Source organism: Electrophorus electricus, chromosome 19 (assembly GCF_041902795.1).
Source record: "Electrophorus electricus isolate QZ-2024a chromosome 19, ASM4190279v1, whole genome shotgun sequence".
Lineage (NCBI taxonomy): Eukaryota > Metazoa > Chordata > Actinopteri > Gymnotiformes > Gymnotidae > Electrophorus > Electrophorus electricus.
Genome location: NC_137515.1, coordinates 6,491,375 through 6,511,309, shown reverse-complemented (window position 1 = coordinate 6,511,309; position 19,935 = coordinate 6,491,375). Strand labels below are relative to the sequence as shown.

General features: G+C 38.0%; 2 protein-coding genes across 7 annotated transcripts; both read right to left on the bottom strand.

Annotated features, from left to right (window-relative positions):
* Nucleotides 1-163: 163 nt before the first annotated feature.
* On the bottom strand, nucleotides 164-5,356 carry paqr3b (progestin and adipoQ receptor family member IIIb). 5 transcript variants are annotated; one of them, XM_081701961.1, is made up of 7 exons: nucleotides 5,046-5,352; nucleotides 4,423-4,616; nucleotides 4,182-4,344; nucleotides 3,376-3,531; nucleotides 2,509-2,706; nucleotides 2,123-2,213; nucleotides 164-1,914 (listed from the first exon to the last, which is right to left on the bottom strand). In XM_081701961.1, the coding sequence occupies exons 1-7, from the start codon at nucleotides 5,073-5,075 to the stop codon at nucleotides 1,769-1,771; spliced, it is 978 nt and encodes a 325-aa protein (XP_081558087.1). In that variant the 5' UTR covers nucleotides 5,076-5,352; the 3' UTR covers nucleotides 164-1,768. The 5 variants fall into 5 exon arrangements, with proteins under 5 accessions (XP_081558087.1, XP_026863155.2, XP_081558090.1 ...); XM_027007354.3 differs by having other exon boundaries at nucleotides 4,423-4,644; nucleotides 5,046-5,346; XM_081701962.1 differs by having other exon boundaries at nucleotides 1,772-2,009; nucleotides 5,046-5,356.
* A 60-nt stretch (nucleotides 5,357-5,416) lies between these two features.
* On the bottom strand, nucleotides 5,417-16,474 carry antxr2b (ANTXR cell adhesion molecule 2b). 2 transcript variants are annotated; one of them, XM_035535885.2, is made up of 18 exons: nucleotides 16,345-16,474; nucleotides 16,001-16,260; nucleotides 15,598-15,669; nucleotides 15,022-15,093; nucleotides 14,581-14,662; nucleotides 14,370-14,474; nucleotides 13,947-14,015; nucleotides 13,109-13,189; nucleotides 12,969-13,029; nucleotides 12,766-12,864; nucleotides 12,004-12,073; nucleotides 11,388-11,466; nucleotides 9,982-10,077; nucleotides 9,291-9,341; nucleotides 8,856-8,951; nucleotides 8,356-8,529; nucleotides 6,598-6,678; nucleotides 5,417-5,953 (listed from the first exon to the last, which is right to left on the bottom strand). In XM_035535885.2, the coding sequence occupies exons 2-18, from the start codon at nucleotides 16,174-16,176 to the stop codon at nucleotides 5,915-5,917; spliced, it is 1,503 nt and encodes a 500-aa protein (XP_035391778.1). In that variant the 5' UTR covers nucleotides 16,177-16,260; nucleotides 16,345-16,474; the 3' UTR covers nucleotides 5,417-5,914. The 2 variants fall into 2 exon arrangements, with proteins under 2 accessions (XP_035391778.1, XP_081558082.1); XM_081701956.1 differs by lacking the exons at nucleotides 5,417-5,953; nucleotides 6,598-6,678 and having other exon boundaries at nucleotides 8,390-8,529; nucleotides 8,758-8,951; nucleotides 16,001-16,474.
* Nucleotides 16,475-19,935: the final 3,461 nt, after the last annotated feature.

Here is a 19,935-nt window from a genome sequence, read left to right as displayed (position 1 = left end):
ATCTGTTTTGGCTAATCCCTTTTGTGGGTTAAAAATAGCAGATTACATGAGCTTTTTAAATGTGATTAGGAAAACTGTCAAACCCTTATTCTGTCAAAACTGCATCAGGAACCCTCAGGGGTGTGGTCTTTATATCCAAAACAAGAGCTTGCAAGAAGCCAGATTCCCTTTGTTCAATGTATTTATTTCCTTTAGTCCAATAAAACAATGTGAAAGGAACAGAGGATAAAAAATGGCACAAGAATCTTTAAGAAAGGATCATTCAGTATCAGCATTCAGATATGTAGTTTATGTCCATGATTGACAAACATTAAAGTGATCAACAAAGACAGACAAATGACGTAAAGAAATAACCACATTAATTCAAGGTTACTTGAATTAGTGACTGCTTAAATATGCACCATATTCATTGGCTCAGATTAAGGACAAGTGGTTTAACCCTTAGTTACAGTACTTACAGTTCACATTAAATGTTTTGAAGGGTAAATATAGGTCACTTTTTAAAAAGTGCACTACTTTTACATGCTCTTTACCAAACTGTTGTTCAAGTCAACACTGCTCCCCCAACCTAAATAGCCTCTCACCAAGTACCAGTACCAGACAATTTACAAAATGCCCATGTAGCTACCATAAAAATCCATAATCAATTTCTTTCAGCACAAACTAAATGATAGAACTGACAGAACTAAGGGATGAAGTTACAGAAAAGAGAGCAGAGCATATACTTAGATTCACTCAGTGCCATGCTCAGTCAAAAAACGAGTTCAGGTCCAACAGAGACACATATGGAAGAGTGCAGGAAGAGAGACAAGATGACACTGGCATTTGATCAACCCACTCGTATTATTCATTGCACAGAACATAAAAGTGTTGAGTTCAAAGGCAGACAAGGAGCAAGTTCTACTGTAAGACTTCAAAAATAGTTGCATGACTCAGAAGAATATCAGCAATGGAAATTGCTTGCATTCTGCGAAAAAGTGCTTCTTAATTTGTAAAGTTTATTATTCCTCATGCAGCTTAAATCCTACAATAAATGGGCTTTCAAGGGTAAAAATCCCACTGAAAGTTTATTATAGCCTTACTTACGGTAAGTTGAGACTTAAGGTAATGCAGTGCAGTGTAGTTATGGTTTAGGATGCATAAACACTGTAAAATGATGCTAACGCTATTTGGAAGGGCCATTCCAGCTGAATAAACATTGAAAATTTGAATATTTGAGAATTCAAATGTTTTATATCCCCATCACTAACAAAACTCGTCTTTAATAGGGAACGTACATGATATTCACATAAAGGCCCGTGTTTTGTAGGCAACATTAGAAGTCTAGGACTCTTTTTGCAGGCAGGCACAGATGCCCATGTTTAAACCATACATATCCATGTCCCAGTTCCGATTGTGCTTCTCCCTGCTTAAAATACTGCTGAAGTACATACCTTTAAAAAATGTTTCAAAAAGCCCAGCCATCACTGAAAAATCCAATGCTCTGCTTCCATGCTTTCCAGTCCTGCTTCAGACTCACATGCAGCATTAGGTCATATAAGTATAGGATCGGTTTCTCACAGTTTATTGGTTTGCCAGCTCCAACACTGCTGACTTATTTTATGAAGGGTTTTATAATTAGATGCTGATTTGAATATGCTGTGTGAAATCAGTGATGTTGTGTGCCCAGAGGTAGCAAACGTTATGACCAGGACAATGAACATTTGCTCAAGCTCTGAGTGATGTAGTGTGGTTGGAAGCTTCCTGTTCAAGGGAGAAAAGAGCAGTGCTAGCCATTGGCACTGCTGAAGTCCTGACAGGGCTGACTGTGTCTGTAGTGCGTGATGTAGACTGCAGTCTGGTGCCACCAGTAGAACATCAGCACTACCAATACATGCCACAGCTGGTGACTGGCACCTAGGTAATTCAGCTGCCCTGTGTGAAATATATGATGAGGTAGACATAACAGTGATATCAGGTCCAGATTTAAATTACAGCTTTATTTTAGCCCAGTTTCTATCCAGACTGTTCTGTTGAAATAGCCAAAAAACACGTTTAAAATGTTAGTAATTTAGTGATTACTAATGTGTACAACTAGCTTCTTCACATGGTCATGATTGTAATGTGGGTGGAGAGTGCCTACCTGGGAAGTAGCGCTCAGGGACCTTACTGATATAGAACAGAAAAGCAGCCGCAGCAAGCAGGTACATGACCATGACTCGCGGGAAGAACACCTGCAAACAGAAAAGTAACCTTCGTTTTCCATCTCTGTCAGTTTCTAACAGGATAACATTTTACACATGCTGGACCTTTATGCAGCATCTTTCCATAGTGACTTCTCCCATAGGCTTGGATACTTTTCCATTTAGAAAGTGGGTTAATTGCACTCAATTTAGAGACAACTTACAATTGAAGTAGTTAACAATGTTAATTAATGTTATTATTAATGTAATTTAATCACTGCCTGAACAGATAGTCAAGATGAACCTGACCCCAGGCCTTATGGCTTAGCATGTGTGCCATGTGTACCTGCACAATATCAGCATGGAAGCCTCCGTTAAGCCACACCCAGTGGCAGGCAGGGACTATGCCGTAGGCAGCCACCAAGCAGAAGATGCTGGAACGTAACATCTTCCACTCTTGCGTGTGGTAGAGTGGGTGGATCTGTACTGCGAACACGGCTAGTATCAGCGCCAGCACTGTGACCAGGTAGACCTGCCTCCAGAACTGGCCCGGGGGGTTGAACGTGACATGCTTATAGTCATTCTACATAGTAGTAAATGAAAGACTGCACTGAACAGTTGCATTTGCAGCAGACAGGATTACTGGATCCATCCTTCCTCACAGACTATGTATACCAATATAAGAGATTCCGATCACCTTGCAAATGACATCATTGTTATCCTACAGTCAGGGCAATGATATCCATTAAGTTGAGAATTAACAAAACTGCAATAGTTCTTATCCTAGTGCTATGCGCATATAAAATGCCTGGAGATGATCGAAGGCCTGTGTGCATATGTTCATTTATGGTGCATGTTTGTATTTTGTTTTCCCTTTGATATGTCTGAATGAACTGCATAGATAAATTCCAATGGATTTTTTATATTTACAAATGGCAAGCTGAATTGAACTGGCACTGTAAAATAACAGAAGCTGTTTCTCTTTGTTCTATTTTCTTCTTTAGAACTGGCATAGTGGTAATTTAGCACTAGACTAGACCTTCAGCTCATTATTTCCTTTTTGTCTCATCACTCTTGCTACCTTTACATTTGCCTATGTAAAAATAAAATACATAGTGATAAGTGACTTGTGTCTTGTGAATTCAAAGGCAACAAAACTCTGCAGTTGAGTACTACAGTGCTGCTGTTTAACGCAGTTTAACATGTGTCCTACACTGTCACAGAAGAAGGCGTAGAAGACCCCGGGGACGTAGCAGCCCAGAATGCCAACAGAGATCCCAGCGTAGTCTAGCGCTAGCCAGCGACGGCTGGTGTTCTCTGAGCGATGGCAGCAGAAGAGATGATAGCCCACAGAGCACAGCATACATACCTGAACACAGTATCAAGGTGAACCAGTAACTCAACAATCCCTTAAAAACTCTTAAATACATACAAGTAGTCCTTTGTTCACCATTACATTCTTAAGAGGTGTATAAGCCTGCCCTTACTGAGGATTTTAGTGTCAACCATACAAACACTAATTTGCGTGGTGGGGGATCCTCCTCTGGTAGACAATGGACACATGAATACATGAATCAATGTTTTGCAAGATCTGTAAAAACTGACTCATCTTCAGATCATTACTCCCCACAGAAAGTATTTGTGTAATGTTTGTAGATCAAAGATCTAGTCTGGTCTATGTTACTCAAATATTCCCAGTGCACCAAGTAAAGACAAAAATCAAAACCTCATCCCTCCAGCAGGTCCTGGGTCTACTCCAAGGCCTCCTCCCAGTTGCACATGTCTTGTATAAATCCAGCAGAAGGGGACCAGGGGCATCCTTATCAGATGCACAACCACCTCAACCAACTCAACTCGCTCACAATACACAGGAGCAGCGGCTCTACTCAGAGCTCCCCTCAGATAGCTGAGCTACTCACCATGACCGAGAGGGAGGCAGAGAAATCTTATTTTGGTTGCTCTTATCTGTAATCTCACAAGACAAAATCTCTTGCATGCAAAATGTGCATGTGTGCTAACCTGAAAGCAAAAGAGCCCTATGGAGTAGATTACATAATCTTCTCTGGAAGCCCCTGCTGCCGGCAGCACCGTGGACATGTCATCGACTCCCAGGAGGAAGAAGAGCAGAAAGCCGAGCAGATGGGTCCAAATATTCACAGTCTCGTTGGACAAAACAAACATGCTAAGAAGATGAAAAATACAGACATATCAGTGCCATTACGTTTCACTTCCTCACAGTCTAGAAAAGTACTGAATTTACCTCTTCAGACATAATTTCGATGGTAGGTGTGCCCTGTACCCGTCTGTAATGTACGGGTTCTCCTTCAAGAACACAGGGATCTGTTCATATGTGTACAAACGGATTCCTCTCGGCACAAGAACCGGCCAGTACTGGTAACTTCCCAGTTCAATATAATGAGCACTCTTCAGTATCTTTTGAGGCATCTCGGTTTTCTGTTGTCCCAGATAGCGCATAAGAGCACTGTGAATAAAACATTAGCGGCACGAACAGATTTACAAAATAAGTTACTGAGATATCTGTGTAACTGTTATGCTTGGTGAGGTAGAAACCAGAGCAGGACCATGTTAAATCCCATCTCTCCTCATTCTTCTTTTAAGATAACAATGTATAAGAATGTGCATCCTTGTATTCGGTTTGCATATAATGACCAAAACTTTATCAAGGCGATTCACGTTATTAACTCTACCGCTATCTAGTTAGCAAGCTATGTGTTACACTGATCTAGCGTTAGCCCCATTTAGGCTGTTGATGCTACTGGGAAACATCGCTTTGCTAACGTTAGCTACGCTAGCAGCGGCAATTTAATACAATCTTATAAAGGAACTTCTAAATTAGATTCTAAAATTCAGGAAATGTCTTACCGTAAGGTGACTGTCTAATGCCTTGTTCATATGTTCGCCTTTATTTTTAACGGATTATTGACATTACATGAATAAATGCTGACCAGCCAGTGAACTAATGGCGATAAACAAACCTATCCTGTTTACTATGACACACAAATCCTGCGACCGTTGACATGGACTCGGTCCTTATGATTCTTTTTTCGTTTGAAAATGTGTTCATTTCTAAGTATATGTATCCAAGATATTTTTTAATAATTCTGTCGATTTTTATGCAATATTTATTTACTCATATTCTATTTTTTTTCATAATTAAAGACATGACACCAATGTTGTGTGGTAAGAGGCTTCTTTCAGTATTTTCTTTTATGCCATATATATATATATATATATATATATATATATATATATATATATATATATATATATATATATATATATATATATATATATATATATATATATATATCTCATCTCCCCACTGCATACATTCTCAGATTAGAAACAAGGACCAACAGCTGCTATTCTAGCCACAGTCATGAGTTCACTTTGCCATTCTCAGCTAGCTTCTGCTGTGGCAACCTCTCGCTCACATGTCAATGCACATACACATACACATACACACACAAAATAAAAAATAAAAAAAAGACAAATTCTGCATATTAGACCAAACCTTCACACTAAAGCTAAAAATTACAATTATAAAGTCATTAGAAAAACACGACAACTAAAATATACAAAATATAATTCTCAGTTGTTAAATTACAAATATATGTGCATTTATCGTACACTGACTGTTAATTTAAATATTCCAAATTAGGCACTTAAAAAACCCCAAAAACCAAACAAAACAAATAAACAAACAAAAAACAAAACAAGTAGTAGTTGGCCTATCGTCTCTGAATCCTCGTGAACTTGATGCAGCGCCCCTGAAACACAAAAAAAGATAACAGCAAGGTGACAAAAAAGGTCAAAGGGTAAAATCCTGAGATTCTCTAAACTCTTAATTCAGCAGCCTGGTCCTTCTCCACTCAGGACTCTTTATGATCTCAATAAGTCTAAAATATGACACGACAAATTACCTCCAAAACATTCACCCTGCACAGGGATGACATTATGCTAATAATAATTTTGTGTGTGTGTATGTGTGTATATATAGCTATGGCTCCATTCACGACCAGCCTTAGAACCACACCCTGCAGTCCAATTTGTGTTGTGTGTGTGTGTGTGTGTGTGTGTGTGTGTGTTATTCTTTACTAGTCCTGATGAGATAAATCATGTCTGCATCGCCTGCCCTGCCCTGACTCAATAGTGCAATGCTGTGTCTCCAAAATATCTATGATTCCTTATTTATTAACAGTCCTGGCACATAGTATGCTTTAGCCAAACAAAGCAAGTCATGCTCAGCAGATATTCTGTCAGCAGAGCAATAATCTAATTTTTGAAGGAAACATGTAGTCCCGGATTCCTAAACCAAGTTCGATTTGCTCTGCTGTGAAGTATTTGTTTTCCTTAAAAATCCTGCCACAAAGGACAATGTGATACATATCAACAAGACAAAACAGGAACATACCTTGTCACCTGCTATAGGTCTCATGACAGCAACTCGGTCATACTGTCGCCGTAGCAGTGCCATCAAGGCATCACAACGCCCCTAGACATCCAGTATTAACAGACAAAACAAGACCGTCTCAATACAGCGGGAAATACTTTTATAAACTGAGATTTCTTTAGCTTTACTTTGCAGCAAATGCAATTCTCATAGATAATGATGAAAATGAACTACCTAGATTTCCATTTTCAGTATTTGGCAGACACTCTTATCTAGAGCAGGTTAGATACATTTATCAGTTGACCATGGTGGCTGAGAAGTCCCACTGTGGTGCATGTTACCATCATGCTGCAAATAAAAAAATGTGCTGCAAATCCACAAAGCACATTCATCAAAATGACAAGATATGTGCTACAATCTACAAATGTGATGCAAATTCATGAATGCTATTCAATTTCAGAAGACACTTCAAAATAGCAACATATGCTCTATATTTTAGAAGCAGTGCAACTTCAGGAAACACATGCAACTTCCTGCACTCCAAATCCTATCACAACACAACAGCATTGTGGTTTCTCGAGGACACAGTGAGGGATGAACTCCTGAGAGCCACAGCAATCAAGCAGCTAGTGAAAACAAATTTACATTTGTGATTACCATGGTTTTACCATATGGTACAGAATGAACAACTGACCTAATCATGGTTTACATTTATTTTGTATTTAGCTACTACTATGTTATAAAGAACACATTTAACACAAATATAAGCCTGACCCTGCCAGTAAATAGATTATGTTAAATACTATTTTACAATCCTAAATGCTTACATTTAGAGTGTTATTCATTTCGAATAATACATTTGTATGTATGTAAAAATATAAAACTTCAGATGAGATAGTAAGAATTGACCAGCATAACCAACCTGACCAAACTGGTCATTGTAGCAAACCAGCTAAACCATCAAACTTGAACCAAAACATTAGTCTGATGTAAATGCGTAACTAACACACCCTGAATATAGCTAGACAGAAACTAAACTGTATTAAATGGGATTTTTATCAGTATTGTTTGAGGTTGAGTTCTGTACAACCTAGCAACAGTAAATACACAAGAATGTGGAGCTTGAATAGGTCAATTGTTCGTTCTATACCAGGCAAACCAATGATAAAACCATGGTAATTGCAAATATAATTATAATAGTTATAATGATAATTATAATAGATATAATGCAGATATCCACTACCTACTCAGTTACCACTGGTTTCATGGAGTGCATCCCCTCCCCATGTCTGCCGGAAACACTTGCATTGTGTTGTGGCCATATCTGCAGCATTTCTAAAGTTGCATGTTTTTCTGAAGTTGCATGTCACAAGCATTTTTTTCTATTTGCCACATGTTTCAGAATTGTAACACACTTTTGATGAATATGCCTTATGTATTTGAAGCTCAATTTTATATTTGTATTTGCAGGGTCTTCATGGCCACCATAGTTGACAGCATGTGTACTCTCTGGGATTCAAACCCATTACCTAATTAGTACCTTGCACTAACAGTTAAGGTGAGTGCAAGTTGTTATTACCCTGCACTAACAGTAGCAAGTTGTTAGTACCTTGCACTAACAGTTCTATCAGATGAGCCACAGTACAATTGAAATAATAACACAAGTTATCTGTTATCCTGGGATGCATCATTTAGACTAACCTTAATTGCTGTGTACGAACAGGATAGAAGTAGACTCACCTTAATTGGTGTGTACCATTTGGATAGAGGTGGACTCACCTTAATTGGTGTGTACCATTTGGATAGAGTTGGAGGGTGATAGGGAGGTGGCGGCCTCGGAGGAGCTTTTACAATGGGTTCTTCCACCTCCTTTTCGGGCATCTTGACTATGGCATTTTTGGCTTTCTCCAGTCGTGCGCCTTCCTCTGTGGAACCTTTCTCTCCCCAGTGAACCTATCAAGAGCAGAACATCAGTTTGGTATTTTCGTAGGCCAGAATATCCCAGGGTTGTGCTTACAGTGCTCTTGTACTACACATTTTAGTGCCCACCCCTGGGAAACACAACCATAAGCAACAATGAGTTATAACCACACTATGGAGACAGGGAACACTTTTATCAAGAAGTATTTCCTCATTTATCATATTACATTTAAATAAGCTGTGAAGGTACTTTAAACTTACTTTTAAAACGCTATTAAATGAATAACATTTTGCAACCATTAAATGATTAGGCTTATTTTCTTTAGGTTGGAGGTGGGGTTTTGGTGTTTCTGCACAACCTCCATGCGTTTGATCCCTCCAGCACCTCTCCCTCCATAATAGGAAGCATCCACAGTGGGCCACTTTTTCTTAGGGAATGGGTCCACCTCTGGCTCCTGTGGGCCAGACACAGCCAAATAGAGATCTTTACAAAAACATTGAGCTGAAGTGGTAGCAGGTAGGAAAAGAGCAATTATAATTATATAATTATCTGCTTGTTTCTGCATGTTTTTTTTTTTTTTCTGTATTCTAGTACTATTGTTTAATGACAGACCAGGTGGGCTATAGTGATAAATCTAATGAATATATAGAAAATATAGTAACTTCCATGTCATAGTCCAAATTGTTTTCTGAACCTAAAGGTTTGCAACGTTAAATACAAATATGAAATATGTGATGCTCAGTGATGATTTATTAATAGATAAATCACAAACCACAATCCACCATCTACTTACAGGAGGTGGGGGTGGGGGAGGAGGTCGAGATGGAGGAGGATCCCTAATGACCTGTGACACAGACATATGTCTCTAATTCATAATTAGCAAACATTCCACTTGTACTGTTAGTAAGAGGCTTGAATCCATATACAATCGATCTGTAGAAGTCATATTTCATCACAAATTTGTACATGTTGATTTTTAAAAAGCCTATATAATTTTTTACATTATGACCCCTTTCACATACAATAACATATTTTTCATATTTCAACTCTGACACATACAGTTTATATTCTATATAAGTATATATTTCAAATGAAGTACCATGTATGGTAAGGAGTTATTACAATTTTATTATGAAATGTAATTCTATTCCACATATTTTAGAGTACTTTTTAATATAGCATATGAGATTCTTATCTTGTGTGTATGGGAATTTAACCCATGTGGAGTATTTCTGTGAACTGTTCTGTGTATGGGAGCCTAACCCATGTGGAGAATTTGTGCGCTGTTTTGTGTATGGAGGTCTAACCCACATGTAGTATTCATGTGTGCTATTCTATGTATGGAAGTCTAACCCATGTGGGGTATTTATTTTTGCTACTATGTTTATGGGAGCCTAACCCACATGGAGTTTTTCCTTGTATACGTATGGGAGTGTAACTCATGTGGAATATTTCTGTGGCTGTTCAGTTGGATGCTTGCTCACCACAGTGCAGCAGAGAGGCCAGAACCACCAGAGCAGCAGCACACCCAACAACAGCACCAGCACCAGCAGTACCAGGGGCACTACCATTCCATTTGACTGCCACATTAAACAAACATATGCACATTCACACACGCATCCGCACACCCATGCACAAAGAGGCCAACACATATGCATGCTTCAGTTATCAAGTATGTGTTTGGTACATACCACTTTATTAGATGCACCTCACCTATAGCTATACCTTATAGACTGCCATACATTTTACAATAAGTTGTAAACTGTGATCCATCTTTGCTGGCACTATTATTGTACTCTGACATCAGCTGACTGACTACTGAAGGCCTGTACCCTCTGAATATTTATTGGCCTCTTTCATGAATGATGTGGTTCTCACCAATGGGCAGATGTTAGATGCTTGTAACATACCTTTATAATGTAAATGCACTGTTTATGCACACATTCATGGCTAAAATACAAATTGATATATTTATTTATAAACAGTACAAGTCAAAGGTTTGGACACAACTACTCTACTGTTTTCTTTCTATTTTCTACATTTTAAAAAAGGGAAGGTATAAAACCAATGAAATAAAACATATTGATACAAATATTGACTTTCTTAGATTTTAGATTCTTCTAAGTAACTATCCTATACTTTGTTGACAGCTTTGCACGCTCTTGGTGTTCTCTTAACCAGCTTAATGAGGCAGCCACCTAAGATGCTTTTCAATCAGTCCTGAAGACAATCCCTCATATTCAGAGCACTTGTAGAATTAGGAACTAAAGTTCTGAAAGAAAACTACTTGCTAAGTATGCATCTACAATTGGTTTTTTTTTTGTGTGTGTGTTTTGAAAATTAATTCATATATAGAATTTCCCAAATTATTTTTTTCTTAGAAACAATTTAAGCATAATCCATTAGATCAAAATGCCTTTATTACTATTAAAACATACATTCAATCAGGTCTGTCCAAACTTTTGACTGGTACAGTATATATACTTGCATTTGAATATACACATACCCGCAATATCCAGTCATCACATGACCTGTTTTTAAAACATGTCATTCATGACAGAGGCCCCTGAAAACAAGGCACAACTGTACAACAAACAAGTCAGTTAACTTCCTAAGACAGGACTGGCTAAAAAAGGCAGTGGCTATATATACAGAGTGGTATTCAGTAATATTGAGTATTACTCAATAATATTGCTTATTTCTGTTTTTTCCTCTAATTGCAGTGTCAATGACTGCATGGTACAGTACTCATGCAGAAGTCACATTTATAGATAAACATCTCCAAAGTGCATACCCATAATGCCAGATAGTATATAAACATTATATACTAGTAATTAACCATGTAAATAATGAACTATGAACAAACTCTGCGAAATTGAATTATACTCACACATGTTGTGGCATATATTGTGAAGGGGCTGGAAATATAGGATTGTCCATGATCAAAGCTAATTAGCACTTCAATGGAGCTGTGGAACGAGAGAGAGCACACCTGTTCTTACAAATGATTCTCCTCTACAGGTTGCACAGAAATTCTCTTATAATGACAAATCTTACTATATCAACAAAAGTCATTTTAATGTAAATGTAAAAATTAACACAAAAATGCACTGAAAAGAGGAGAGACAAACTGGTGTTAAAAATTATTTCATAAAGCAGTTCCAAAGAGTTCAACAGAAGGAGATGAGCGAGGGAGAAAGAGTTGAACTCGATCACTCTGAGAATCTACAGTATCTTTTGGAGAGAGCTTTGAAATGTCAGGCACTGCGCCAAGGTGAAAAAATGTACTGACGTCACACTTAAACACAGACACACACTGCACTGCACTTGATCCTTTTGGTGTGGGATTGCTCCTTATCAGCAGTCTCATGGATACAGAAACCAGAACAGAAGTCAACAGGACCTCCTGATGTCCCTTATTTAATCTGCTTGCCATCTTTTAACAGCAGTAGCATTGTCCAGGGACTGACTCTGTTCTAAAAGAGTAACAGAAGAATGCTACTCACTGTCCAACTTCGGTCAGCACTACCGCGGGACACAGCACATAGTCATCCTTCACAACACTCGGCCTCTTAACTGACAGGAAGAGATGACAGCACGAGATCACTACCAACTGGTGTACTACCAAACTGACTTGGACACAGTGCTTTCACTTAATAATATGATACAATGAACTCGATTAGATTGTTCCTAAAGCAGTTTCTGTGCCTGCTGTTCCCCAACACAGTAAACAGATCAGATTAAATGGCAGAGCAAGCACAGTATTCATCATTCTTTAATAATTTATTAATCAGTGTTAAACCTCAAAACACATTTTAATAAACATCCACAATAGTTTCTAAAAATTATTATAGAGTATTTTGGGTTTGGTTGTTTGTTTGTTTTTTGCCAAATGCTTAGTTTAACATTATAATTTATATATTGTCAGTTATACTAAAACTAAGAAAAAAACCGACCCTAAACCTATTTACATTACATCCTGAATAAAATATTTTTTGAGGTTTAATGTTGGAGTATTCTTTATGACTATTAAGCTCAAGAGCTGCCTCTATTTGTGGATACAAGGACCCTGACATCCTGTTTGTTAGAAATAATGACACGATTGTGGTTTTTCATGATTCGTCTTGTCACAGCCAAATTACTGTGAGGCAAGTCAAATTACACATCCTTGTGACCAACATCTGACCTCCTGTTTGGATTGTTAAATCTGGCCTGTCGCTGTCTGCAAAAGCTGCTATGTTTAACATGGGAATTGTGTACTGGCTTACTGTCGGCCTCTTGTTGATTGACAGAGAATGTGCACAACACACTTTCTAAGCCCTGCCCCTGAGAGAAGCCCCTCCCTCTCAGAACAATGTTGAATGATTCTGAAACAGAATTCCATAAGTGTTGTTAGAAAGATGCAAACCAAAGCCTGCATTCTTTAGAGCTCATTTGAATTTAATTCCTTTTGTAACTTTGCACAACATACCATTCACACAAACGCTGGAGGGCTCAATATCAAAAATCTCTATGCATGATTTCTGTAGTATCTGTGAAAAACAAATATTTGTTAGATGGTAACATATGATAGGTTAATAACCATGTACTGTCATAGTGCTTTTGTCTTACAGAATCGATGATAGACTTGAGTGTATGGAATCCATCTAATACTGGAAACACCTGATCCATGCTGTCAGCAATATCAGCAAGCTGGAAATAAAAACATAGAACAAACAAATATTAGTATTACACAGAAATCTATTAAGAGTTCCTATCTTCACACACATCCATTTATACAGGCTCCTGCTTTCCATGTATGAATGCTGTCCTTGGGGCAGAGTCTTAAAGCAGTCTTGGTATTTCTTGGTATTTCTGAGAGCTTTCAGCTCTGGTCTTGTACTTTTGTACAAGCAGAGAACTGCCAGAGAACTGCCACAATCTAATTTCTCAGATCAAATTATCTACTGGAACATCCGTATCCGTTTTAAACTTAATCTAACATAGCTCTCACCAGCCTGATGTCTGATTTAGCCAACCATTTATCTACTTTATTTATTTATGTACTTTCATTATATAATCATATTAACTTTCATACATCAATTCTAGAAAACAAATCTAGACCAGACTATTTTGTGATTACTTGTTTGTATTACCAAATTATTGCAATGTACACATTGCTATTGCCTGCTCCACTGATTTTTCTTCCTTTAATTGCTGACAATTTAAAAATGACAATATTATTTCTCCTTCAAATGTCTTTGTTAGCATACCACACAGCACCAAAATTTGCAATGAATGAGCAGCTACCATGTTTACACAAAAAAATACTGAACTAGTTAATTCAACAGTGAGGTTTTTGCATACTCTGGTAGTGGAACATAGCACTACTTGCATCAGTGAGTAAAAAACAAGTATTCTTTTAACAAAACATATACAAAATGTCAGGCTATGCAAATAGAAGACATACTTGCTGAGCATCAAAGTCCTTCACCCCCACGCAGTAAACACGTGCACCATACTCTCTGGCTAGATCAGCCTACACAAACACACAAACATGGATGAGGAATGTGATGGATATAGTGCATCACATGTGCTTGGGAGAATAAAAACACAGCCCAATTTACAGCTTTCCTACTCTAAAATTCCAGCATTCATTCATTCATTTCTTTCATTCAAAGTCAAAATCAAATTTGTTTATATAGTGCTTTTTACAACAGCTGTTGTCATGAAGCATCTTTACACATGTCTGAGTCCAAGCCCCAGAAAAATCTTAATTAGTTGAGTATAACTGGGTGTGTCAGAACAGTGGAAATGTTCAATTGTGCAGTGCTGTGGTGGTCCAGATCTAGGCTTGACAATCCTGTTGGTCTGTTGCTAGGTGACACCTAACCTGCTTCACTGTGAGGTCATGAGGATAGATGTCCAATTTCCCATCAGTCAGTGCTATGACAATGCTTGATCCTCTTCTGTCTTGAGCTTTCATTTGCTCTATGGCCTGATCAAGTCCACATACAACAGTCCAATACATCCAAAATAAGATATTTTATTGACAATATAACATATACAAAAACTTCAATAAACAAGTATGAATAGTACCTTACCTTTATTATCCCCTCATGCATGTATGTCTCACCTGCAGGTCTGATCCTACTCAAGCGTTCTAACCCCTCATCTATAGCAGCTCTTAAAGCACAGAACACATATCACATGACTTTAATAGTGTAGTGATAGTCAAAGGTTATAAGAGATACATTCATCTACTTCATATCTGTGTTACAGTATGTACATTCGAAACCTGCACATCTCTTTCACCTATAAGGTTGTAACTGCAGACACATCCTTTGGGACAAATTGAGAATCTTGGAAAAAGAATACATGATATATGAATCCTGGTATGGAGGAACCCAGTGGAGTCTGCTTTAGGAAGCCTGTAGAAAGGGCCCAGCTAGAACTGTAGGTGAACCAGCAGAAAGGGCCCAGATGGAATTGTTGCAGACCTAGTTTCTGCAGGCCCCTGTGCCACAGGCCCCAGAGAAACAAACCTGTCTCTAGTAAGGTGCAGAATCACTTCCGCTTTGGAGGAGAAGACAATGAATGAGACCCTCATCTTTGGACTGTAAATACAAAGATGTAAGCATTATAAACTATGTTCGGAATAAACTAAGTTAAGCCTAAATATAAGACTCTCCAGTGTGTGTCAATGGTGCAAAATGTAGAATGTGTTACATCCTGCCATTACAAAAATCATATTAAAATAAGACCCTAGAGTGCTTGCTGATGTAAACATAATGACTAATGTACTACCAAGACATCTGCTTTTGAAGACATCTGCTTTCAGGCATTCAGACAGGGTCACTCAGCCAGGCTACACTACACTGAAAATGACCCATAAAATGTATGATGTTAAACATAGTAATCCGCTATTAAGCACATATTTAGTCCCACATATGTACATAATAACTACACTGACTTTTCCCCTGAGTGCATGTGGTTTGTCCTCTCTGTTCAAAGCGCTGATAGTACTGAAACACCATCTGCAACCATATCTAAGTCAGTAATTTATTTTGAGATTCATTCTGGGATCAAAAGTCTTGGCCCGAGTATGAGACTTTGCGTACCTTACAAAGCGATTTGTTAGCTGCTTCACAAATCCATATATCTCCTGCCAGTTGTCTGACACACTGCTGGACCTAGAAAGATGATGAATGTTTTCATGCCTTTGTAAAATAAACAGGCCCATATAAGGACCACAGTGTGAGGCAGAGGGCTATTGACTTGGACCTCAAAAAATGTTTTCCACTTGGTCACAAGTAACACTCATGTGTGTTCTTATTATAGAAGTGCAGGAGATTTGATGAAGTTCGAGTTGGAGTGGGTGTGTGAGGAGGGAGAGAGAGAGAGAGAGAGAGAGAGAGAGAGAGAGAGAGAGAGAGAGAGAGAGAGAGAGAGAGAGAGAGATTCCATATATGCAATCAATAATTCAATAATAATAAGTTTGATATTAATATTTGTAATACTTACCTATCCAGCACAAAATATAAATCAAACGCGCCACTGCAAGTGCTGTCGTCACCTTTACATATAAATGTTAAAAGTGCGATAGAGAGAAGTAGGGGCCAAAGCGTGGTGGTCCTTTCTTTTGTACAAACATAATCCCTTTTTCCGCGCATTGCTCTGTCCTTAGCACATGACAACATCAAAATCGATGTTTAGGATCCACGAGAACGATCAAAGACGTGAAGCACACCCAGTTTATTTATGTGCGGCGATGCGGCTGCCTCCTAAAAGAATCGCGTATGTTAAAGCACGCTCATAGATATTTTAGAGAACTGGTCATCGATTTCTTCACACAGAACCACGCTCACCACATTGTGAAGCCCTGAAATCCAGATAGGTTTTTTTCTAAAACCGTGAGCTGCAAACGGTTACAAATTAACTTGTCTTGGCCCAGTGAGCATGCGCAGGCTATAACAGCGCAGTCCACTGTGCCTTTTCAGAAGGCCTCCGTAAAAATAAAAGCATTTGTAACGGTCACACTAGACCGTCATATGGATGTTCTTTTGATTTATTGTATCTTCCATTCGAATGCTGAAATAGTTGTTAGTTTAGTTTTATAGATTAAAACAGCATGTAAAAGAACGTTTAGATGAACAATAAAGAAGCGCACTCTTACAAAGTATATGTAATACATATGTTCTTCAAAAATATGGAGAATGTAAATAAGAAAGGAATGCTGTGCATAAACCGATGGTTTCCTTATTCGACCACAGTGTAGTCTGTATTGACGTACAATTGTGCATGCAACAGAACTTGGAGGTTATATTTTTTGACCACGAATATACAGGAATGTCGTAAAAACATTCTTCAATTATAGATACAAAACTACCAAGTAATTTCCCTGCTGTACAGTCCGCAGCAACATAAAGTCGATTGCAATGTATGTGATATATATTTTAACGTGAATAAAGTCTGATGGGCTACTGACAAAACTGTACATGGTTTAAAAAGCTCTGAAAATGCAGCTCTTCTTAAATCTGGCTACACTGCTAGAGCCATGAAACTTGGATGTAGTTATTACATGCTCTTTCCAAATTTAGACTATAGTGTTAAAATAATTTTATTTGTTTCAACAGAAATAAATTTCTAATGGGATACCTTTCAATGCAAACCACCTCTTCTGAAATGCACACACCTTCCTAAATCTATGTCATATCATCAGTCTCCAGCCGGTCTCGAACGGACTGCATTTCCCAGAATCCTCTGAGGCGTTTCTCAATCTCCTGAGTATTAGACCTGTTGCTAGAAGAACCAGGTTGGAGATCCGAGCGTTCCTGAGTCTGTTTCTAATACTTACCTGTTTTGCGTATTAGACCTTATTCCTATTCTCTGGTTATTTGCCCTTTTGTCTGGATGTTTTGGTCTTTTTTGCCTTCATTTTTCCCAACATTTGCTTGTTTCTTGGCTCGTGTGTTTTTGGAATCTCCCCGTTTTCCCCTGTGCAAATAGTAAACCGTTCATACTTACCTGCTAGCAACTCTGTTTCTGTGTTCTGCTTAACCTGACAATCTCACTGTGACCTATTGGACCTTATAGCATGTAATCCGACAAACGAGCTACAGTCGTCAGGTATTTTTGTGCTTTATACAACTTATTTTATTGGTGAAAAAACAAACAAAACCTTTAAATATAAAAAAACTTCACGCATTAGAATAATACATTGCATTGTTTTCAAGATTATTTTATATTTTAGATTTGCATTTTAAAATATACTGAATGCATTAATCTCAGATCAAAGATGAGCACTGAAATGGAGAGTCCATTTTCACACGTGTGGATTTGAAAACCTACAAGAGGATTTTTGAGCCCTGATGAACATCCTCAATAAGGCAGAACTGCTGTTCTGATACATAAAAAAATATAGAGCAATTGAGAATTAGCACACAGAAGATTGCTGAAGGTATTTGCGGTGGAGAACAAAATATTTCAGACCAGATACACTCTAACTGGAAACATTCATTTTTAATTCCCCTTCTTGGCACATCAGAGGTACATTAGCACAGAAAGGTCTAATGGATTTGCTACTCGAAACCTGCACAGCAAATCAGATCCTTCCCAGACACAGCCTTGTCAGACAAGGAGCTTGGCTGCATATGATTTCTATCTGAAATAGTATGCCAAAATAGTACTTCTGGGATGGTTAGAGTGTCTGAAGCCTCTGTATTCACAAGTACTAATAGGAAAGGAGCCAGATTATATTCTATGATGGGTGAAAATGTGTGTGAACACGACACTATTAAAACTGCTGCTGATTTCAACATCATGGGAGGATTCTGAAGCCAAAACAAAAGATACAAAGTTGGATGCCAACAAAGAAGTCTACAAGTGTAATAACAAAAGTGAAAGAAAGAACCCTTTTTTTCCACAGAATAAATGAAATATTCGAAGTGAGGGTTTTTTTGGGTGTGTGTGTGTGCTCAAACACATTCCAGTCCATAACTCCTACACCGCCTGTCATATAGACAAAATTCTTTTTTTTCCAGTCATTATTAGTCTTCCAGTCTACAAAAAAGCCTCAAGAACCCATAAACTCCGCCTACTTAGATTTTGAGATAATTTGCATAATAGGCAAAATAACACATATTTGAGCTCAAACTAGTCCTAGGTTTTCCAGCAAACCGACACAAATCTGGTATCCACACATTTACAAAAGTCTGAAGTTTAATAATTATCAAAAAATCTGGAGATTTCTACACTGTTTCCACATGCCAAACAAATCAAGGGCAGAGATTCCACTGCAAAAACTGAATATAAACAGCGCAAACTCATGAAAACTTCAATACAATGACAAGTGGGTATGGGGTAAGTCAACCATCTTGGTGCACCTGCTTTACTAGGGGGTGCTATAACAGGTAAGAGACTGTCACACATGCCCAGAATGTACAATTAATGTGAAACCTGGTACACAACATCTATATGCATGTATGGAGCAGGACCTACAACAGAGAAAGCCAATCAGCTTTCAGTACACATTTCATGAGTCTTAGCATTGGTCAATCCACTTGAAACTTGAATGGTATGGTCATGTATGCATTCTCTGAGACATAGTCACATTTCAAGGGAATTGGCCACTAGGAGGGGCCACTATACTAGAGAATCCAGCATATCGCCTATATAGTTTCACCTGGCAACACAAATTTGGACTCAAATTAATTTTTCCAGGAGTCCAAACATTGCAATTGCTAGTGCTTTTCAGAAATGTTTAGTTTTGTCCCATTTGTTGATAATATAAAATTAGCATTTTTCAAACTAGTCATAGGATTTTCATTAAATCAGGTCTTGAAATAATTAAATCAGGTCTTGAAATAATCTTTAGAGTCTGAAACTAAATAATTTTTTTAATGACTTTTTGACTGTATGTGGCTACAACACATTGATCATATGGGTACCAGTATCACTTTTCTGAGTCTTATCACTGAAAAGCTATCATAGTTTGTCTGATTTTGACCAGAATGAAAATATATATTCACACTACCATTTTGAGGAAAATGCAATTACAAGCAAATCCATGATGGAAGGCTATACAGTGCAGAATTACCTATTTTGCTTATACTTGTATATGTTGAGCGGTAAGGAGGCGGGCGCATGTGCGGAGAAGAGTGAAATTTAATTGGGGCAAATCCAGAATCAGAGTTGTTAAGGCAGTCCAGGGTCAAAGAGCCAACATGGAGACCACGAGGATACATGATTAACAAAACAAGAGTTCACGAAAGCAAACAGGGGAATCAGGCTATAACAAAAGACTAGTGAAAACACAGGGCTAAGGCTAGGAGAACAAACAAACAAAATGATTCAAATATACATACAACCATCAATGAACTAACATTCAAACATATTCAAAAATTCATTCAATGAACAGCAAAAACACTGGGATCCAGACAGGGTTTAAATACATGAAC